Source organism: Garra rufa, chromosome 1 (genome assembly GCF_049309525.1).
Source record: "Garra rufa chromosome 1, GarRuf1.0, whole genome shotgun sequence".
In the NCBI taxonomy this organism is placed as follows: Eukaryota; Metazoa; Chordata; class Actinopteri; order Cypriniformes; family Cyprinidae; genus Garra; species Garra rufa.
Window position 1 is genome coordinate 14836706 of NC_133361.1, and position 17721 is coordinate 14854426.

Sequence of the window (17721 nt, forward strand, 5' to 3'; positions counted from 1 at the left end):
ATAGAGGTCTGATTGTACATGCTGGAAGACTGGCCAAAAGAGCATTGCAGTAGTCCAGCCTAGAAATGACCAGTGCCTGGACAAGGAGTTGTGCAGCATGCTCTGTTAGGAAGGGCCTGATCTTTCTGATGTTGTGCAATGCAAACCTGCAAGATCGAGCAGTTTTAGCAATGTGGTCTTTGAAAGTCAATTGGTCATCAAAGATTACACCAAGATTTCTGGCTTAAGTCGATGGGGTAATTGTTGATGAACCTAACTGGATGGTGAAGTCATGCTGTAGAGTTGGAGTGGCAGGAAAGACAAGGAGCTCAGTCTTTGCCAGGTTGAGCTGTAGATGGTGCTCCTTCATCCATGCAGAGATATCCGCCAAGCAGCCTGAGATCCGTGCCACTACTGATGGATCGTCTGGTTTAAATGAGAGGTAGAGCTGTGTGTCATCAGCATAGCAATGGTAGGAAAAGCCATGTGCCTGTATGATGGGACCCAGAGATTTAGTGTATATGGAGAAGAGGAGAGGTCCAAGAACTGATCCCTGAGGAACCCTTGTGACCAGCTGATGAGTTTTAGATACCTCCCCTCCCCAGGCCACTCTGAAAGACCTACCAGAGAGGTAGGATTTGAACCAGCGAAGTGGTGTCCCTGTAATGTCCAGCGATGAGAGGGTGGACAGGAGGATCTGATGATTCACTGTGTCAAAAGCAGCAGATAGGTCCAACAAAATAAGTACTGATGATTTGGACTCAGCTTTTTGCAGTCCGCAAGGCTTCAGTGACAGACAGTAGCGCAGTCTCAGTTGAATGGCCACTCCTGAACCCTGACTGGTTAGCATCCAGTAGGTTGTTCTGTGTGAGAAATAAAGATAGCTGGTTGAAAACAACTCGTTCCAGTGTTTTTGCTATGAATGGAAGGAGGGAGACAGGTCTGTAGTTGTCAATGAGTGAAGTGTTAAGTGTAGGTTTTTTGAGCAGTGGGGTTACCCGGGCCTGCTTAAATGTAGTGGGGAAAGTGCCTGTAAGAAGAGATGTGTTGATGATGTGTGTGAGCGCTGGTAGGATTGTGGGAGAGATTGCTTGGAGAAGGTGTGAGGGGATAGGATCTAAGGGACATGTCGTCGGATAGCTGGAGAGGAAAAGTTTGGATACTTCTGTCTCAGAGTGGGGACAAAAGGAGAAGAGGGAAGTTTTAGTTGTGGGTGCAGTCAATTTTAGTTCCTGTAAGTGTGGAGCTGAGAACTGATAGATGTAGTTTTGTGTGTAAAGAATGTGGCAAAATCATCAGGTGTTATAGAAGTGATGGTAGGAGGTGGAGGGGGACAGAGCAGTGAGTTAAAAGTTTTGAAAAGGTTCTGTGCGTCCGGAGCATTCTTGATCTTGTTGTGGAAATATGAAGATTTGGAGTATGGACTTGAGTAGAGAAAGATGAAAGGAGAGTCCGATACATACTCAAGTCAGATGGGTCCTTAGATTTGTGCCATTTTCTCTCGGCTGCCCTGAGTTTGGACCGATGCTCACGAAGAACATCGGATAAGCAAGGGTTTGAAGGAGTAGCCCGTGCTGGCCTGGAGGAGAGAGGGCATAGATCATCTAGACAAGTAGTAAGTGTGGAACATAGGGTGTCGGTCGCTGCATTAGTGTCCATGGATGAGAAGTGGGTTGGAGAGGGAAGAGAGGAGGATACAATGGAAGAAAGGTGGGAGGGTGAAAGAGAGCGTAGGTTTCGTCTAAAAGTAACAGGCAGAGGAGTTGTGTGTGTTTTGGTGTGTTCAGGACAAACACTGTCTGCTTCAGCTGGGCCTGAATCATGTGGAGAATCTCCTGAAGCAGAGCATCTATCCTATCATCATTTACATCAAACCCAAAGACAAGATGGGACGCAAGTTCATGTTTGAATCCGTATCTGTCTGTCTCTCAGCATTGTAGTCACAACATCAGCCCAAAGCTCTTGATATTAAACCCCAGTGAAACCTGTGTGTGTTTCAAGAAGCTGTTATTAGGCCACAGAGAGGAGGACCTGATGGAGGCCTTTCAGATGGAGGAGCTGCAGCTGGAGACTCTTCCTGTGATGTTCAGTACAGTGGAGCCAAACACATGGAGCTGCACAGACGAGCTTCTGGCCATCATACGCAGCACTATCCTGAGCCAGTAGAACGCCGTGGTGTGGCTGGAGCAGGAGCGACTCCAGTAGACACCCATCCTCATGTTCACACTTACTGTTATTTAGAATTGGTAATTGGGTAGATGGTTATATGGTTACAGCTCAAATACACCATAATGTGAATCCTTTAATATGAATTTGAGCAAACTTTTTACTGACGCTGGGGAATGGGTATTATAATGCTTATATGTTCATGTTTTATATCACCTTTTTACTATGCACTGGAATAGTTCTTAAGGTATAGTAGTGTAACGGAGGCCAGCCAGTAGGTGCTGTGCAGGTAAACCTCACTCCCCTGATCTCAAGAGACGCACTAGCGACTGACGCTAGAGGTTTCTGCCTTTAGCCTCCTTGTTAGTGCGTCCGCCTCCCGTGCCGGAGACCCGGGTTTGAGACCCGCTCGGTGCGGTAGGGCCCGGGTGTGAGGGTATACAGTCGTGGCCAAAAGTTTTGAGAATGACACAAATATTAGTTTTCACAAAGTTTGCTGCTCAACTGCTTTTAGATCTTTGTTTCAGTTGTTTCTGTGATGTACTGAAATATAATTACAAGCACTTCATACGTTTCAAAGGCTTTTATCGACAATTACATGACATTTATGCAAAGAGTAAGTATTTGCAGTGTTGGCCCTTCTTTTTCAGGACCTCTGCAATTCGACTGGGCATGCTCTCAATCAACTTCTGGGCCAAATCCTGACTGATAGCAACCCATTCTTTCATAATCACTTCTTGGAGTTTGTCAGAATTAGTGGGTTTTTGTTTGTCCACCCGCCTCTTGAGGATTGACCACAAGTTTTAAGATCTGGGGAGTTTCCAGGCCATGGACCCAAAATGTCAATGTTTTGGTCCCCGAGCCACTTAGTTATCACTTTTGCCTTATGGCACGGTGCTCCATCGTGCTGGAAAATGCATTGTTCTTCACCAAACTGTTGTTGGATTGTTGGAAGAAGTTGCTGTTGGAGGGTGTTTTGGTACCATACTTTATTCATGGCTGTGTTTTTGGGCAAAATTGTGAGTGAGCCCACTCCTTTGGATGAGAAGCAACCCCACACATGAATGTTCTCAGGATGCTTTACTGTTGGCATGACACAGGACTGATGGTAGCGCTCACCTTTTCTTCTCCGGACAAGCCATTTTCCAGATGCCTCAAACAATCGGAAAGAGACTTTATCTGAGAATATGACTTTGCCCCAGTCCTCAGCAGTCCATTCGCCATACTTTTTGCAGAAGATCAATCTGTCCCTGATGTTTTTTTTTTTGGAGAGAAGTGGCTTCTTTGCTGCCCTTCTTGACACCAGGCCATCTTCCAAAAGTCGTCACCTCACTGTGCGTGCAGATGCGCTCACACCTGCCTGCTGCCATTACTGAGCAAGCTCTGCACTGGTGGCACTCCGATCCCGCAGCTGAATCGTCTTTAGGAGACGATCCTGGCGCTTGCGGGACTTTCTTGGACGCCCTGGAGCCTTCTTAACAATGGATTAAGTTAACTTTCATGGCAAAGAAGGACTATGCAATTCATCTGATCACATTCTGGAGTATATGCAAATTGCTATTAAAAAAACTTAAGCAGCAACTTTTCCAATTTCCAATATTTATGTAATTCTCAAAACTTTTGGCCACGACTGTACACTTTAATCTTTTTAAGATATTGAACTCGATATCAATAAACTGTATTGTATGTTCTTTGTTTTTGAGTTATATCTATGGAATGATCTCCAATTTGGACAACTGCATCCATCAGGTGCATCAGGTGTTACAGTAAAAAAAAAATAAAAAAAAACAGTCTGCTACTGATAAATGTTCTTGACTAGTTTTGATGATTTAAACATATGACTTTCTCACTGCCAGTTTGTGTTGTTCTTAAAGCCATTAATTTGTTTATATCGACTGTAAAAGGCGTTCTTGTTTGGTTTTGCTTGCAGATATAATGCAACGGTGCGAGATCAAATTGCAGATTTTAGATAAATAAGCAAGCTTTTATTCAGCTTAGCAATGTTCTTGACATTTAATAGTGACAATAATATCTAATGATACAAATTACAAGTTTTACATTTACTTTGTGATTTCCTTTAAGTAAATATACTTTTAGAAAATGACTCTTGAGACGAAAGTTATCATCCCTTTTAACACAGCAAAACTTGTGGATTTGACTTATTTTACACTCATAGCAAAATGTAAAAATCCCTCTTAATTTTAACATTCTCTTCTGTATTATGGATCTTTTCCATAAAATGGTATATTCAAGTCAATTCGCCATTATTTTACAGCAGTTTACAGATTGTTTCAAAGCAGTGTTACAGTGATACACACACACACACACACACACACACACACACAGGAAAATGATTTGGCAATGCAAACAATTCAATTCTGCTGTAAAGCAGCTCTAAACTAGAAAAGAATTCCATTGCAATCAATGTAAGCTTTAATAGACTGTATGTGTATATATTAGAGCATACAAACCATGACAAGAATTCTAATGGTTTAACTACCAATATACAATACACACCATCACATGTTAACTTTTAAAAACTTCTTTAAAATGGTTCCCTGTAGTGTTTTGGGACATATTTCATTGGGATTTAGTGGTTTTAACAAGCCATCGATAGATGGCGATAAGTTACCATTATATTATATTACTATTATAACCAGTGAAACCATTGTGAGAACAGCACTGATGGCAATGGTTGTCCCAGCCACCATGTTTAAATCACCAGCCTAACTTGGAAACTCTGGAATCAAAATTATTTTCAAATTTTCCAGTAATATGACTTGAGTTTAAAAAGAGTTACCTCCCCAGATTTACAGAAAACTCAAGTCTTAGCTCAAGCAAAAACTAATCAAGCTTCATTTGAAGTTGCTGAATGAGGAGAGGGAGCTAGTAAAATCTTTGCATGGCAGAGGGAACCAATTCAGGTGCTGTGTCTCCACTAATGAGCTGATTGAGTTGAATCAGGTGTGTTGGATGAAGGAGACATAAAACTGTGCAGTGCTGAGAGTGTCCTGAGACAGGTTTCAAAAACTCATGAAGTAGTAGCTGGTTGAAATAAGCTGAAGAGCAGTAAATACTTGTAGGGTTTCTGAAAGGGATATATAATTTTCTTCTTGGATGATTGTTCTTCATGGTTGTGATGGAGATTTGGCTTTGGAAAAGATTTATTTTCGCCCTTTTCTTCTTCGCTGTGGATGGACAGAGACCAGGGCCTTCTGCGGTTAATAGGCAGGAATCAGGGCCGTGAGTATTACCATTGACTGTGTCTCTCTGTGACCGCACACCTACACAAGTATGTGTTTGGAGCAGATTCCTTGTAGTTAAACTTCAATATGTTTCCACAGGTTCTTCATGGTGACATTTCCTGCAGTGATTGAGTCTGGCTCTGGTGCCAAATTGTGTGCGAGTCTTCTGAAACCCAATGAGAGTCTCACAATGACCATTTCTCTGCTTGATGACAAAAATATGGCAACTCAACTTGTGCAGCAGATATCTCAGATGGAGTTTCACCGGTGTTTTAGTTTCCAGGTCTGTTATCATACTGCAAATGGAATGCTTGTCTGGTCTTATGCCCATTAAAAACCCATTCCTCTACAGGCTCCTCAAGCAGATGCAGAGTCAGTGCAGAAACTGCAGGTGGTGGTTAAAGGGAGGTCCTTCAAAATGATTGAAGAGAGGAAAGTGATGTTCAGACCTTACCTGCCTTTGACATTCATCCAAACAGACAAACCCATCTACAATCCAGGACAAACAGGTGAGCTGTGAATGACTTGTTCAGAACTTGATGCACTTGAGCATGTGGAAAGTCCATTATGTAAATCAATTCTCATTTTGCAGTGAATTTCAGAGTTGTGACCATGGATGCCAAATTTGTTCCTCTTGATCAAATGGTAAGACCTGATTTGTCTTTCATCTTTGTGATTTTCATGACTCTTTATGTGCTTAATTCCTCTGTTTATGTCCTTACAGTACAGTTTGGTGGTGGTGGAGGTGAGTTTGCTCCAGTGCAAGTCTTTGGAGATGTGTTTTCTGCAAGTTATTTGTGTGCTTACGTTCACTTTACCCCCATAATAGGACAATCATGGAAACCGCATTGGTCAGTGGACAAATGTTTCATCAACGAGGTGGATATTGGAGCTTTCTCATCAGTTAAATCCAGAAGCTCAGGTTGGGATGTACACACTGAGAGCTTTTATTGGTGACCGAATTATCTCGCAGGTTTTTGAGGTGAAAAAATATGGTGAGTCACCACATGCGATGTGTCTGGTAGCAATGATCGCAGATCTGAGGTCCTAATTTAAATAACTTGTTTAGTTTTACCCAAGTTTGATGTCACTGTCGCTGCGCCACAGATGCATAGTGTTGGAGATGTAGGACTGAAGGTGGAGGCTTGTGCCAAGTAAGTAACTTTTCTTGATTTTGTCTTTTGGATGGTAAATTATTGATCTTAATCTAGTGTTTTCCTAGGTACACATATGGGCAACCTGTACCTGGTCAAACGTTGGTGGAAGTGTGCCGTGAGCCGTCTCCATACGCTGTGGTTCCGGGCTTGACTCGTGTCTGCCTTAATAAAACTGCCAAGGTTTGTTACTGCTGCTGTTGTACAGGAAAGGATTAGTCTTGTCTGATATGCTGACTTTGTAATCTGAAAATCTTTTTTGTTACCAGATGAACAACACCGGCTGTGCCTCCCTTATATTCAGTATATCAACGTTTTTCAACACCAGATTTGAGAATAATCTGCAAGATGCGTTCCTTGTTAATATAAATGTCACTGAGGAGGGAACAGGTGAGCTATTGGCTAATTTGAAACTACTTTACTTTATTTGGGGTCTTGATGTCTGTGGCTTTTCTTTTCCTTTTCAGATGTGGTCATGTTTAAATCCACAACCGTGTCCATTACGTTTGAAGTTGGCAAGGTCACGTTTGTGGACCTCCCAGAGTTTTTTGACCATGGGTCAACGATTAAAGCAAAGGCATGTAAAGGTTCATATTTTCTTGCGGAATCTTTCGCCTTGTTCATTTCCTAACTTTTATCTTTCTCAACAGATCTTGGCAACTTATTTCAATGGGACGCCAATCGCAAGCAAGGAGGTTTATCTCCTGGATGGTAGCCAATGGCCAAACAAACTGCTGTTGAATCTGACTACAGACCAGAATGGACTGGCTGTGTTCTCCCTCAACACTGCTAATTTTCCTGAAGTTGATCTGAATCTGGTGGTATGATTTGTCTATCCTTCTATTTTGAGTAAAGCCTTTATCTTGCAAGAAGCCAATTTCCTTCATTTGTTTCCCAGGCAAGTGCAACTTCACAGGTTGTTTATGGTTATAAATCACCATACTTCAGTACAGATATGAGGGTAATTCCACTTCTTCAAGCTGCTACTCCCGTCACCCCAACGTTTAGTGAACTGACTATAGAGAAGCTTGAGCAGCCACTGAAATGTGGCACTGCATATCCAGTGACCGTCAAGTATTCCTTTGTTGGAGAGACTGGTGACTACAGTGTTGACATCATCTATATGGTACAGTGTGTTGTGGTTGTGATGGTTTGTTTGCCTGGCAACTTTTGTGCATCAGTCTGGTTTTCTGTCTTCTGCTAGGTCTTGTCCAGAGGAGTGATCGTTCTGCATGGATTTCAAAAGATTCAAGCAAGGGATTTTGATACCGTCACGAGTGGCACAGTGTCATTTCAGCTGTCTGTTGGTGTCAATATGGCTCCAGTAGTGCAGATTCTGGCTTTCTGTGTTCTTCCCAGTCAAAATGTAGCGGCTGTTAGTGCGGCTTTTGACACGAAAATGTGTTTCAATAACCAGGTATGGTGTGCATATGCGTCTTCCTTCATGTGGGTAGCTGTAATGTTTCCTTCACCTTGTGAGCTGGTTCTTGTTCCAGGTGTCTCTGCAGTTCTCCCCGGCCACGGCCGTTCCTGGTGAGGGAAATGTTTTGACTGTCTCTGCTCAAGCAGTATCCCTGTGTGGCCTCAGTGCTGTTGATCAGAGTGTCCTGATCATGGAGCCTGGAAGACGTCTGAGTGCTGAAGCGGTAGCCATGTGCAATTAATCCATTCTTGTTTGAAACTATCTGGATGAGAGTATGTTGATCTTTTTAAAATCTGTTTTATATCTGACTAGAATGCTATCAACATGCTATGATTTGATTCCTACACTTTGCTTTTTACAGTTGTGTTTATGTGAGCTTTTAAGTTTAGTCCTCTTAGTTTAACTAGATAAACACTCATGGTGATTAGACCACCCAAAGTGTCTCTTTTAAACTACTTTGCAAGACTCAGTTTTTTCCCCTTATGTTTATAGGTGTTCAACCTTCTCCCAGTGCAATCACTATCAGATTATCCTTTCGGTGTTGAAGATGAACAGGAATGCCTAAATGTTCGGCCCCGTCGAGCTGTGCCTACAGACCAAGCTTATGAAGCCTTCAAGGTAGAACCTGGTTTATAATCGTAGTCACTGAATGCTCCCTGAATTCAAATTTCTTATGACCTGTTGTTCTGACAGAGCATGGGGATGAAGATTGCAACCAATTTGCCCATCCGAGAACCACAATGCCTGATGTACAGAGGCTTGAAATACTATCGCAACTTCCATGATGGTGTGTCTCTTAGGTTTTTAACCTTCAATTTGCCGTGTGTGCACATGACTTGACATTTAATGGCTTCTCCTTTTGGTTTCAGTCATGTTTTTCCGTCAACCTGTTGCCTTTGAGATGGCTCCTGCTGCAGTTGCAGAAAGTGCTGGAGGCGAGAGCAGTTCTTCTGTTGATGTGACCGTCAGGACTTACTTTCCAGAAACGTGGCTCTGGCAACTCGCTCAAGTCGGGTAAATGAGGCTGTTCTGCCCTTTACATCACTTGCCACCATCTGAAGCCTTCTAACAAATTGTACCCCTTCTACTTCTGGTGTCCTTTCTTCAGAGAGTCTGGATCCACACAAGTTCCTCTCAAGGTTCCTGACACAATCACAACGTGGGAGACGGAGGCCTTCTGTCTGTCCTCCAAAGGTCTCGGTCTGGCTCCTCCTGCTCTGCTGACCGTCTTCCAGCCCTTCTTTCTGGAGCTTTCCCTGCCATACTCCATTGTCCGTGGGGAGAGTTTTGAGCTGAGGGCCACAGTCTTTAACTATCTGTCCGAATGCATCATGGTCTGGGTTCACTTTTATTGAGAGAATGGATCCATAGAGAAAAGAGATCCAGTTCTTTGCTCAGTGTGCATTATTCATTGGCAGGTTAAAGTGACTCCAACACCATCCTCAAGCTTCACTCTTCGATCACTAACTGACCCGTATTCATCCTGTCTCTGTGCCAATGCGAGGAAGACCTTTAAATGGGTTTTAATGGCTTCTGTTCTCGGTCTGTTTTGGACTGTATTTCAAAGTTGAGGTGTATGTGAAGTGTTGCTGACCTTCTGTCTGTACTTTAGGAACTGTGAATGTGACGGTCAGCGCTCAGGCTGAACAATCCCAGTCTTTGTGCGGTAATGAGGTTGTGACCGTGCCGACGAGAGGACGTGTTGACGTAGTCACTCGAAGTCTACTTGTTCTGGTAAGTGTTGAGCAGCCTTCTGGGGTTTGACAGTGGAGCTCATTGTGTTTTAATTGCTGTGGTGTTTGTTGCTTCTGTAGGCTGAAGGAGTTGAAAGGACAATCACTGAGAGTTGGTTACTGTGTCCAAAAGGTTTGTTTGCACTCGGTGTCTCAAATGTCTTCTCCCTATACCACCAAAAGGAAGCCTAGTTCTCCATGATCTATTTTTAAATTTAATCCACAGGAAGCATCCTGTCAGAAGATGTGACGCTTATCTTTCCAAAAAACATGATTCAGGGATCAGCCAAATGCTCAGTTTCAGTCATTGGTAAAGCAATTAATGGAGAGAAATTGTCACAGTAGGGCTGTGACAAGTACATTTCCTTGATTAAGCATAATCATCTGCAACTGGTTTTATCGTAAGAATGTGTGGGGGTGTTTTTAATTTTATTTTCTCGGCCTTTGGTTTCTCTTCTCTCATAGGGGACATTATGGGGCGTGCGCTAAAGAATCTTGATAGCTTATTGCGGGTGCCTTCTGGCTGCGGCGAACAGAATATGATAGTTCTTGCTCCCAATATTTACATCCTGATGTATCTGGAAGTCACAACACAGCTCACCGCAACCATCCGAGCAACTGCCATTGGTTACCTTCAGAGCGGTACAGACAACCAAATCCATTTAGTATTTAGACTAAATCTCAAGTCCTGTTCATTGGGGCGCTTCAGACTGTCTAATCCTTCCTGATCAAATTCCCATGTGGCTTTTGACCTGAACAGGATACCAAGGACAGCTGAACTACAGGCACAGTGATGGTTCATACAGCACATTTGGTTACGATGCATCCAATACATGGTGAGTTTCATGCAGTGCTTGTAGTTTTGGATACCATTGAGGCAGTTTGACTTAAATTCCTCAACGATCAGGTTGACCGCCTTCGTCCTGAGGTCTTTTGGCCTTGCGAGGAAATTCATTTACATCGATCCGAATGTCCTTCAGAGCTCAAGGGACTGGTTGATAAGCACGCAGGGTTCAGATGGCTGTTTTATTCAGCAGGGAACTCTGTACCACAATGACATGAAGGTACGTGTGTGTGTGTGTGTGTGTGTGTTTTTTTTTTTTCTTCTCTTCTCTCCCCGAATGCACCGTAACCAATCTGAGGATGATTTTCCTGGCTATGCTGCTGCGTTTTAGGGTGGAGTGGGGGATAGTGTCACCATGACCGGCTACATCGTTGCATCACTGCTTGAACTAGGTGTCCCTGTCACGGTAAGAGCATGACATATCTGTACTTTCAAGTTTGTAGTCTTAATTTGATTGCTTTTAAATTTGACATTTCTGTGGTCAAAGCTAGGACATGAGTAATACTGGTAAAACTAAGTAATCTTTAAAACAAATGTCTATATTACAACAGTTCAGCCTTATAGAAAGCAGTGTGTATCTCTTGGTTGTTTGTAGAAGATACAGTGTGTGTGATTTTTATTTGCAACTTGCTGTCTTTGCTAGTTTTAAAGGCGCTGCATAAAGTTACAACGGTTTGCTCTGCTTTCAGGATACTGCCATTACTAAAGCTCTGTCATGTTTGAGATCTTCTGTTGGGAACCTGGGAAACACCTACGCCACTGCTCTGCTCGCCTACACCTTTAGTCTGGCTGGAGAAACCAGTACTCGATCGCAGCTTTTAACTGCCTTGGACGACACTGCCATTTCTGAAGGTGAGATTTAATATCGGGTTTATTGACTTGTTTTACTTTTTATGGTGCTTTTAAGAAAAATGGCTTCACGAATGTCTGTTCTCCCCTCCGTCATGTCTTTTAGGTCCTAAACTCCATTGGTCTCAGACTTCATCTGGTGATACTCTGGCAGTGGAAATCAGCTCGTACGTACTGCTAGCCATTCTCACTGTGCAGCCTGTAACTACAGCCAATCTGGGCTATGCTAACCGCATTGTCAACTGGCTCGTGGCCCAGCAGAATCCCTATGGAGGCTTTTTCTCCACCCAGGTGACTAACTATTAAACATGCATGATTCATGCGCACTTTGTTGCATTTTAGCAGATGCTTTTATACAAAATTACTAGAGGAAATGGCTATAGCTCAAATTGCAGAGCATGGTGTTAGCAACACCAGGGTAATGGTATGGTTCAATTCCTGTCTGATATAAACTATAACTTGAATTGCTTCAGATAAAAGTCTCTTGCAAATGTATGAAGGGATTTAAATGGTGTGGATGTGCTGGTAAAATGCAAATGCTGTCTTTTCTTGGGTAAAGTTGCTCATGTTACAAGAATGGCAAAATACAGTGATTAACAAATCATTGCTTGTGCAAATATATAACAGCACTTCAGAAATGCATTGAGGACTTCAATGTTGCTGATTTAACACCTTTTGGCATTTGATAACCATTTCACCTATAGAAATGAGTGGCATGAACAACAGTAGTCCGCATTTGAAGTGCATCAACCTTTTTGTCGAAGTTGTCCTAAATCCAAAATGATACCCCTTGTCTTAGGACAACTTTGAGCTCTTTTGATCCACTTCAAATGTTGACTACTGTACATGACTTGTCTTAAGAGATTCCCGTAACTAGATTTGACACTGAGTGAAATATCATTTCTGGCACTTTATCTTTTTTCCAAACTTGTGAGACTTCCACCTCTTTTGTGTTCAGCAGAAGATTGGTCAATTGACTGTAGTCATTGACTGCCATAGTACAGGTAAAAAAAAAAATCAATGGCTACCAGCAACTGTTTGGTTTCCAGCGTTCTTTGAAATGTTTTTGGGACACGTGTAATGTTGGATGAGGTGAATATACCTTAATAGCTGTTTGTTTTAGGACACAGTGGTGGCTCTTCATGCTCTGTCGGTGTATGCTGCTCAAGTGTTCAGCTTGGAGGGATCCAGCACAGTTACCGTTCAGTCGTCAGTGGCAGGAGGAGACGTTTATACCTTCGAAGTGAATCGGGACAACCGGCTGCTTTATCAGGAGAAGCCGCTGAAGAGCTTTCCAGGCAAATATAGCGTTAAAGCGAAGGGCTCCTCCTGTGTGTCTGTGCAGGTTTGTAAATTCACCTCCTTTATTTGTTTCTGTTGTGCTCCTGCTAATTCTCCTTGATTTTCTTTGCAATCATAGATTGCATGTTTCTACAACATCCCAACACCCATTAAAGCTGCCACAACGCTGAGCGTTGAAGCGAAGGTGACTGGAGATTGCCGGCCGCCTGGAGCCAGTCTCATGCTGAATTTCACAGTGAAGTAAGAACCGCTTTGTCTTCTGTGTCCCTTTGCATCTGTGTAAAGACTCAAAAGCAAAACTAACTTTGCTTTCACACCAAGGGTAACTATAAATTCATGTTTTAAATATAAATTAAATATTTGTTCAGTGTTGTCTTATGCCACCTTTGAGCTACAAAGCCTTTACGAAGTTTAATGTCAAGTCAGAAGCACTTCAATGTCCCCTTTTGCAATGCAAGTTTGGCTTAATGCTCTTAAAAGCAACTGGAACAGAAAAGCAGCTGCTCTTATCTATATTTCCTTTAATTCAGATACAACGGTGCAAAACCAACTACTAACATGGTTCTGGTGGATATCAAGCTCTTGTCGGGATTCACTGCAGACACATCACTGGTTCGTATGCATTAAGGTGACTTTGGGATCCTTGAAGCAGCTCAAATGTAAATGATGGGGTTTCTTTCAGCTTGGATCTTCACCGGAGTCCTTCGCTCCGTTAGTGCAGCGGGTTGACGCTGAAGATGATCACGTGCTTGTTTATCTGAAAGAGGTGAGATGCACTGGGTTCACTACCAATGACATGTCTTTTTGTCATGGATTTGTCCAATATTTAAAGACATTGGCATTTGTTATTTTCCTTTAAAACTGTCTGTATTGGTTGCGCAGGTTCCCAAAGGTGTCCCGATGAGCTATAGGCTGCAGCTGAAACAGGTTCTTGCAGTGCAGAATCTCAAGCCGGCGGTCATCAATGTCTATGACTACTATCAGACAAGTACTCTTCCATCTTTGACTTGTACCTTGGAATGAATTTCATGTAGAAGTCCAAGCTCATTTCCTCTTTTCCCTTTCAGGTGACTCATTCGAGACTACATACACATCTCCTTGTAAATGATTGTGCTCCAGTACTGGCTACAAGATGCATTAATCAAATAAAACTCCTTTTAAGACAAATTGGTGGTCTCGTTGCTTGTTTTCTGAAATATGAGTGTTGCAAGTTTGTTAATGTTTTACTTTAAAAAAAATTAAAATAAACATGTATAGATTCCCTAAAAATTGTTCAATACTGAAGACACATTTTTCAAAACAGTTCAGTTGGCTTGGCTTTACAGAAGCCTATGTGGACCAAATTGGGAGTGATTGCTTTCAGACAAAATGCATGCAATTTTGTCATCCATACTCCACAATTGGATAAACACTATACATTTTCAGCACTTACATGCATGTCTTTTGATTGTGGGAGAACCGCAGAGGAAAGCAACATCCACACTGAGAGAACATACACACCCCACATAGCAGCAGCTGGGACTCCAATTCTGAACATACTGTACCTCATTATACTAGATTGATGCTTTTATTAATGCTTCAGACAAATCATTCAAACTTCAAAAAGAAAAGTTTATTGATTATGTAACCCTCCCTGTTTTTAGTGTTTTTTTTTTTTTTTGTTTTTTTTTAATCATTTACATTTCATTTGGCAGACGCTTTTATCCAAAGCGACTTACAATTGGAGCCTATAGCTCATCGGGACACCAAGGAGAAAACAGAAGTCATTGCATTTGGAAACAAAGACGAAGTTCATAAGGTAAATGCGTACCTTGACGCTAGGGGTCAAAAAACAAAAAATCAAGTCAAGAGTCTGGGTGTGATTCTGGAATCAGACCTCAGTTTCAGTAGCCATGTCAAAGCAGTAACTAAATCAGCATACTATCATCTCAAAAACATTGCAAGAATTAGATGTTTTGTTTCCCGTCAAGACTTGGAGAAACTTGTTCATGCCTTTATCACTAGCAGGGTGGACTATTGTAATGGTCTCCTCACCGGCCTTCCCAAGAAGACCATTAGACAGCTGCAGCTCATACAGAACGCTGCTGCCAGGATTCTGACTAGAACCAGAAAATCAGAGCATATTACACCAGTCCTCAGGTCCTTACACTGGCTTCCAGTTATGTTTAGGATAGATTTTAAAGTACTTTTACTTGTTTATAAAGCACTCAATGGCCTAGGACCTACATTGCAGATATGCTCACTGAATATAAACCTAACAGACAACTCAGATCACTAGGATCGAGTCAGTTAGTAATATATTCCCCCAGTTTCGCAGACAAGGCTTAAGCCTAGTCCTAGACTAAAATGTAAGTCTGAGCTGTTTGAACTAAAAGAAACTTGCACTGACTGATCTAAAAATATATCGGTGCCTTTGTTTTGTCTCAAGATGCACAACAGTAATGTTTTTTTTCTAAGCATGTTTATAAAAATTACTTAAATATCCTAATTGAACTATCTGCTAATCCTGGCTTAGTCTAAGCCCTGTCTGTGAAACCGGGCCAAAGGGTTCACACAAAACAAGGGGAATCCGCTTTTAGCTATTATGCCGCCCGCAGTTGGAATCAGCTTCCAGAAGAGATCAGATGTGCTAATACATTAGCCACATTTAAATGCAGACTCAAAACTCATCTGTTCAGTTGTGCATTTATTGAATGAGCACTGTGCTACGTCCGAACAGATTGCATTATTTTATGTATAATCATTTTACCGTATTAATTTTAAATCATTTTTTTTTAAATCATATTAAATGTTCTTAAATTTTGTTTTTATTGTTGTTATTACTATAAATTTGTATGATTTTTATGCTATTATGATGTTAATTCCTTTTATGTACAGCACTTTGAATTACCATTGTGTATGAAACGTGCTATATAAATAAACTTGCCTTGCCTTGCCTTGCCTTGGGGAGAACAACAAGCGATTCATCCTAAAAGTCGGATCGAGGCGGGAAGTGCTCAAATACCGTATATCAGGCATTGTTAGATGAGTGCATTCTAAAAAGAGAAGATCAAGAAAGTAAGAATTATTATTTTATTTATTTTTTATTTATTTATTGGGTCAGATAGATTTGAAGGAGTTTTAGCAGTCGTTTGAAAACTGTTAAGGAGACAGCATTCCGGATAGGCGTGGGAAGATCGTTCCACCAGGCAGGAACAGTGAACGAGAATGTTCTGGAAAGTGATTTCATGCCTCTCTGTGGTGGTACAACGAGGCGTCTTTCACTAGAGGATCTCAGACTTCTGGAGGGGGTGTAGATGTGTAGTAGTGAATGGAGGTAGGCAGGTGAAGAGTCGGTGACTGTCCTATATGCCAGCATCAGTGTCTTGAATTTGATGCATGCTGTAACCGGTAACCAGTGCAGGGATATAAAGAGAGGTGAGACATGGGCCTTTTTGGGCTCATTGAAGACCAGCCATGCTGCTGCATTCTGAATCATTTATAGAGGTCTGATTGTACATGCTGGAAGACCGGCCAAAAGAGCATTGCAGTAGTCCAGCCTAGAAATGACCAGTGCCTGGACAAGGAGTTGTGCAGCATGCTCTGTTAGGAAGGGCCTGATCTTTCTGATGTTGTGCAATGCAAACCTGCAAGATCGAGCAGTTTTAGCAATGTGGTCTTTGAAAGTCAATTGGTCATCAAAGATTACACCAAGATTTCTGGCTTAAGTCGATGGGGTAATTGTTGATGAACCTAACTGGATGGTGAAGTCATGCTGTAGAGTTGGAGTGGCAGGAAAGACAAGGAGCTCAGTCTTTGCCAGGTTGAGCTGTAGATGGTGCTCCTTCATCCATGCAGAGATATCCGCCAAGCAGCCTGAGATCCGTGCCACTACTGATGGATCGTCTGGTTTAAATGAGAGGTAGAGCTGTGTGTCATCAGCATAGCAATGGTAGGAAAAGCCATGTGCCTGTATGATGGGACCCAGAGATTTAGTGTATATGGAGAAGAGGAGAGGTCCAAGAACTGATCCCTGAGGAACCCTTGTGACCAGCTGATGAGTTTTAGATACCTCCCCTCCCCAGGCCACTCTGAAAGACCTACCAGAGAGGTAGGATTTGAACCAGCGAAGTGGTGTCCCTGTAATGTCCAGCGATGAGAGGGTGGACAGGAGGATCTGATGATTCACTGTGTCAAAAGCAGCAGATAGGTCCAACAAAATAAGTACTGATGATTTGGACTCAGCTTTTTGCAGTCCGCAAGGCTTCAGTGACAGACAGTAGCGCAGTCTCAGTTGAATGGCCACTCCTGAACCCTGACTGGTTAGCATCCAGTAGGTTGTTCTGTGTGAGAAATAAAGATAGCTGGTTGAAAACAACTCGTTCCAGTGTTTTTGCTATGAATGGAAGGAGGGAGACAGGTCTGTAGTTGTCAATGAGTGAAGTGTTAAGTGTAGGTTTTTTGAGCAGTGGGGTTACCCGGGCCTGCTTAAATGTAGTGGGGAAAGTGCCTGTAAGAAGAGATGTGTTGATGATGTGTGTGAGCGCTGGTAGGATTGTGGGAGAGATTGCTTGGAGAAGGTGTGAGGGGATAGGATCTAAGGGACATGTCGTCGGATAGCTGGAGAGGAAAAGTTTGGATACTTCTGTCTCAGAGTGGGGACAAAAGGAGAAGAGGGAAGTTTTAGTTGTGGGTGCAGTCAATTTTAGTTCCTGTAAGTGTGGAGCTGAGAACTGATAGATGTAGTTTTGTGTGTAAAGAATGTGGCAAAATCATCAGGTGTTATAGAAGTGATGGTAGGAGGTGGAGGGGGACAGAGCAGTGAGTTAAAAGTTTTGAAAAGGTTCTGTGCGTCCGGAGCATTCTTGATCTTGTTGTGGAAATATGAAGATTTGGAGTATGGACTTGAGTAGAGAAAGATGAAAGGAGAGTCCGATACATACTCAAGTCAGATGGGTCCTTAGATTTGTGCCATTTTCTCTCGGCTGCCCTGAGTTTGGACCGATGCTCACGAAGAACATCGGATAAGCAAGGGTTTGAAGGAGTA

The 17721-nt window shown here is 42.4% G+C and overlaps 1 protein-coding gene across 1 annotated transcript; it reads left to right on the plus strand.

Moving 5' to 3' along the window:
* The first annotated feature begins 1636 nt into the window (after positions 1–1636).
* Positions 1637–13803, plus strand: LOC141287811 (alpha-2-macroglobulin-like). The gene is made up of 36 exons (XM_073819945.1): positions 1637–1651; positions 1767–1892; positions 1981–2141; positions 5490–5673; positions 5743–5899; positions 5983–6035; positions 6115–6135; positions 6220–6385; positions 6460–6544; positions 6613–6727; positions 6814–6934; positions 7012–7121; positions 7195–7365; positions 7443–7670; positions 7749–7961; positions 8041–8190; positions 8460–8585; positions 8661–8754; positions 8837–8981; positions 9076–9301; positions 9386–9509; positions 9580–9701; positions 9782–9833; positions 9927–10010; positions 10166–10342; positions 10461–10536; positions 10608–10764; positions 10876–10950; positions 11234–11396; positions 11500–11684; positions 12517–12738; positions 12814–12935; positions 13226–13307; positions 13378–13461; positions 13578–13683; positions 13763–13803. Exons 1-36 carry the CDS (start codon positions 1637–1639, stop codon positions 13801–13803), a joined length of 4539 nt encoding a protein of 1512 aa, XP_073676046.1.
* Positions 13804–17721: the final 3918 nt, after the last annotated feature.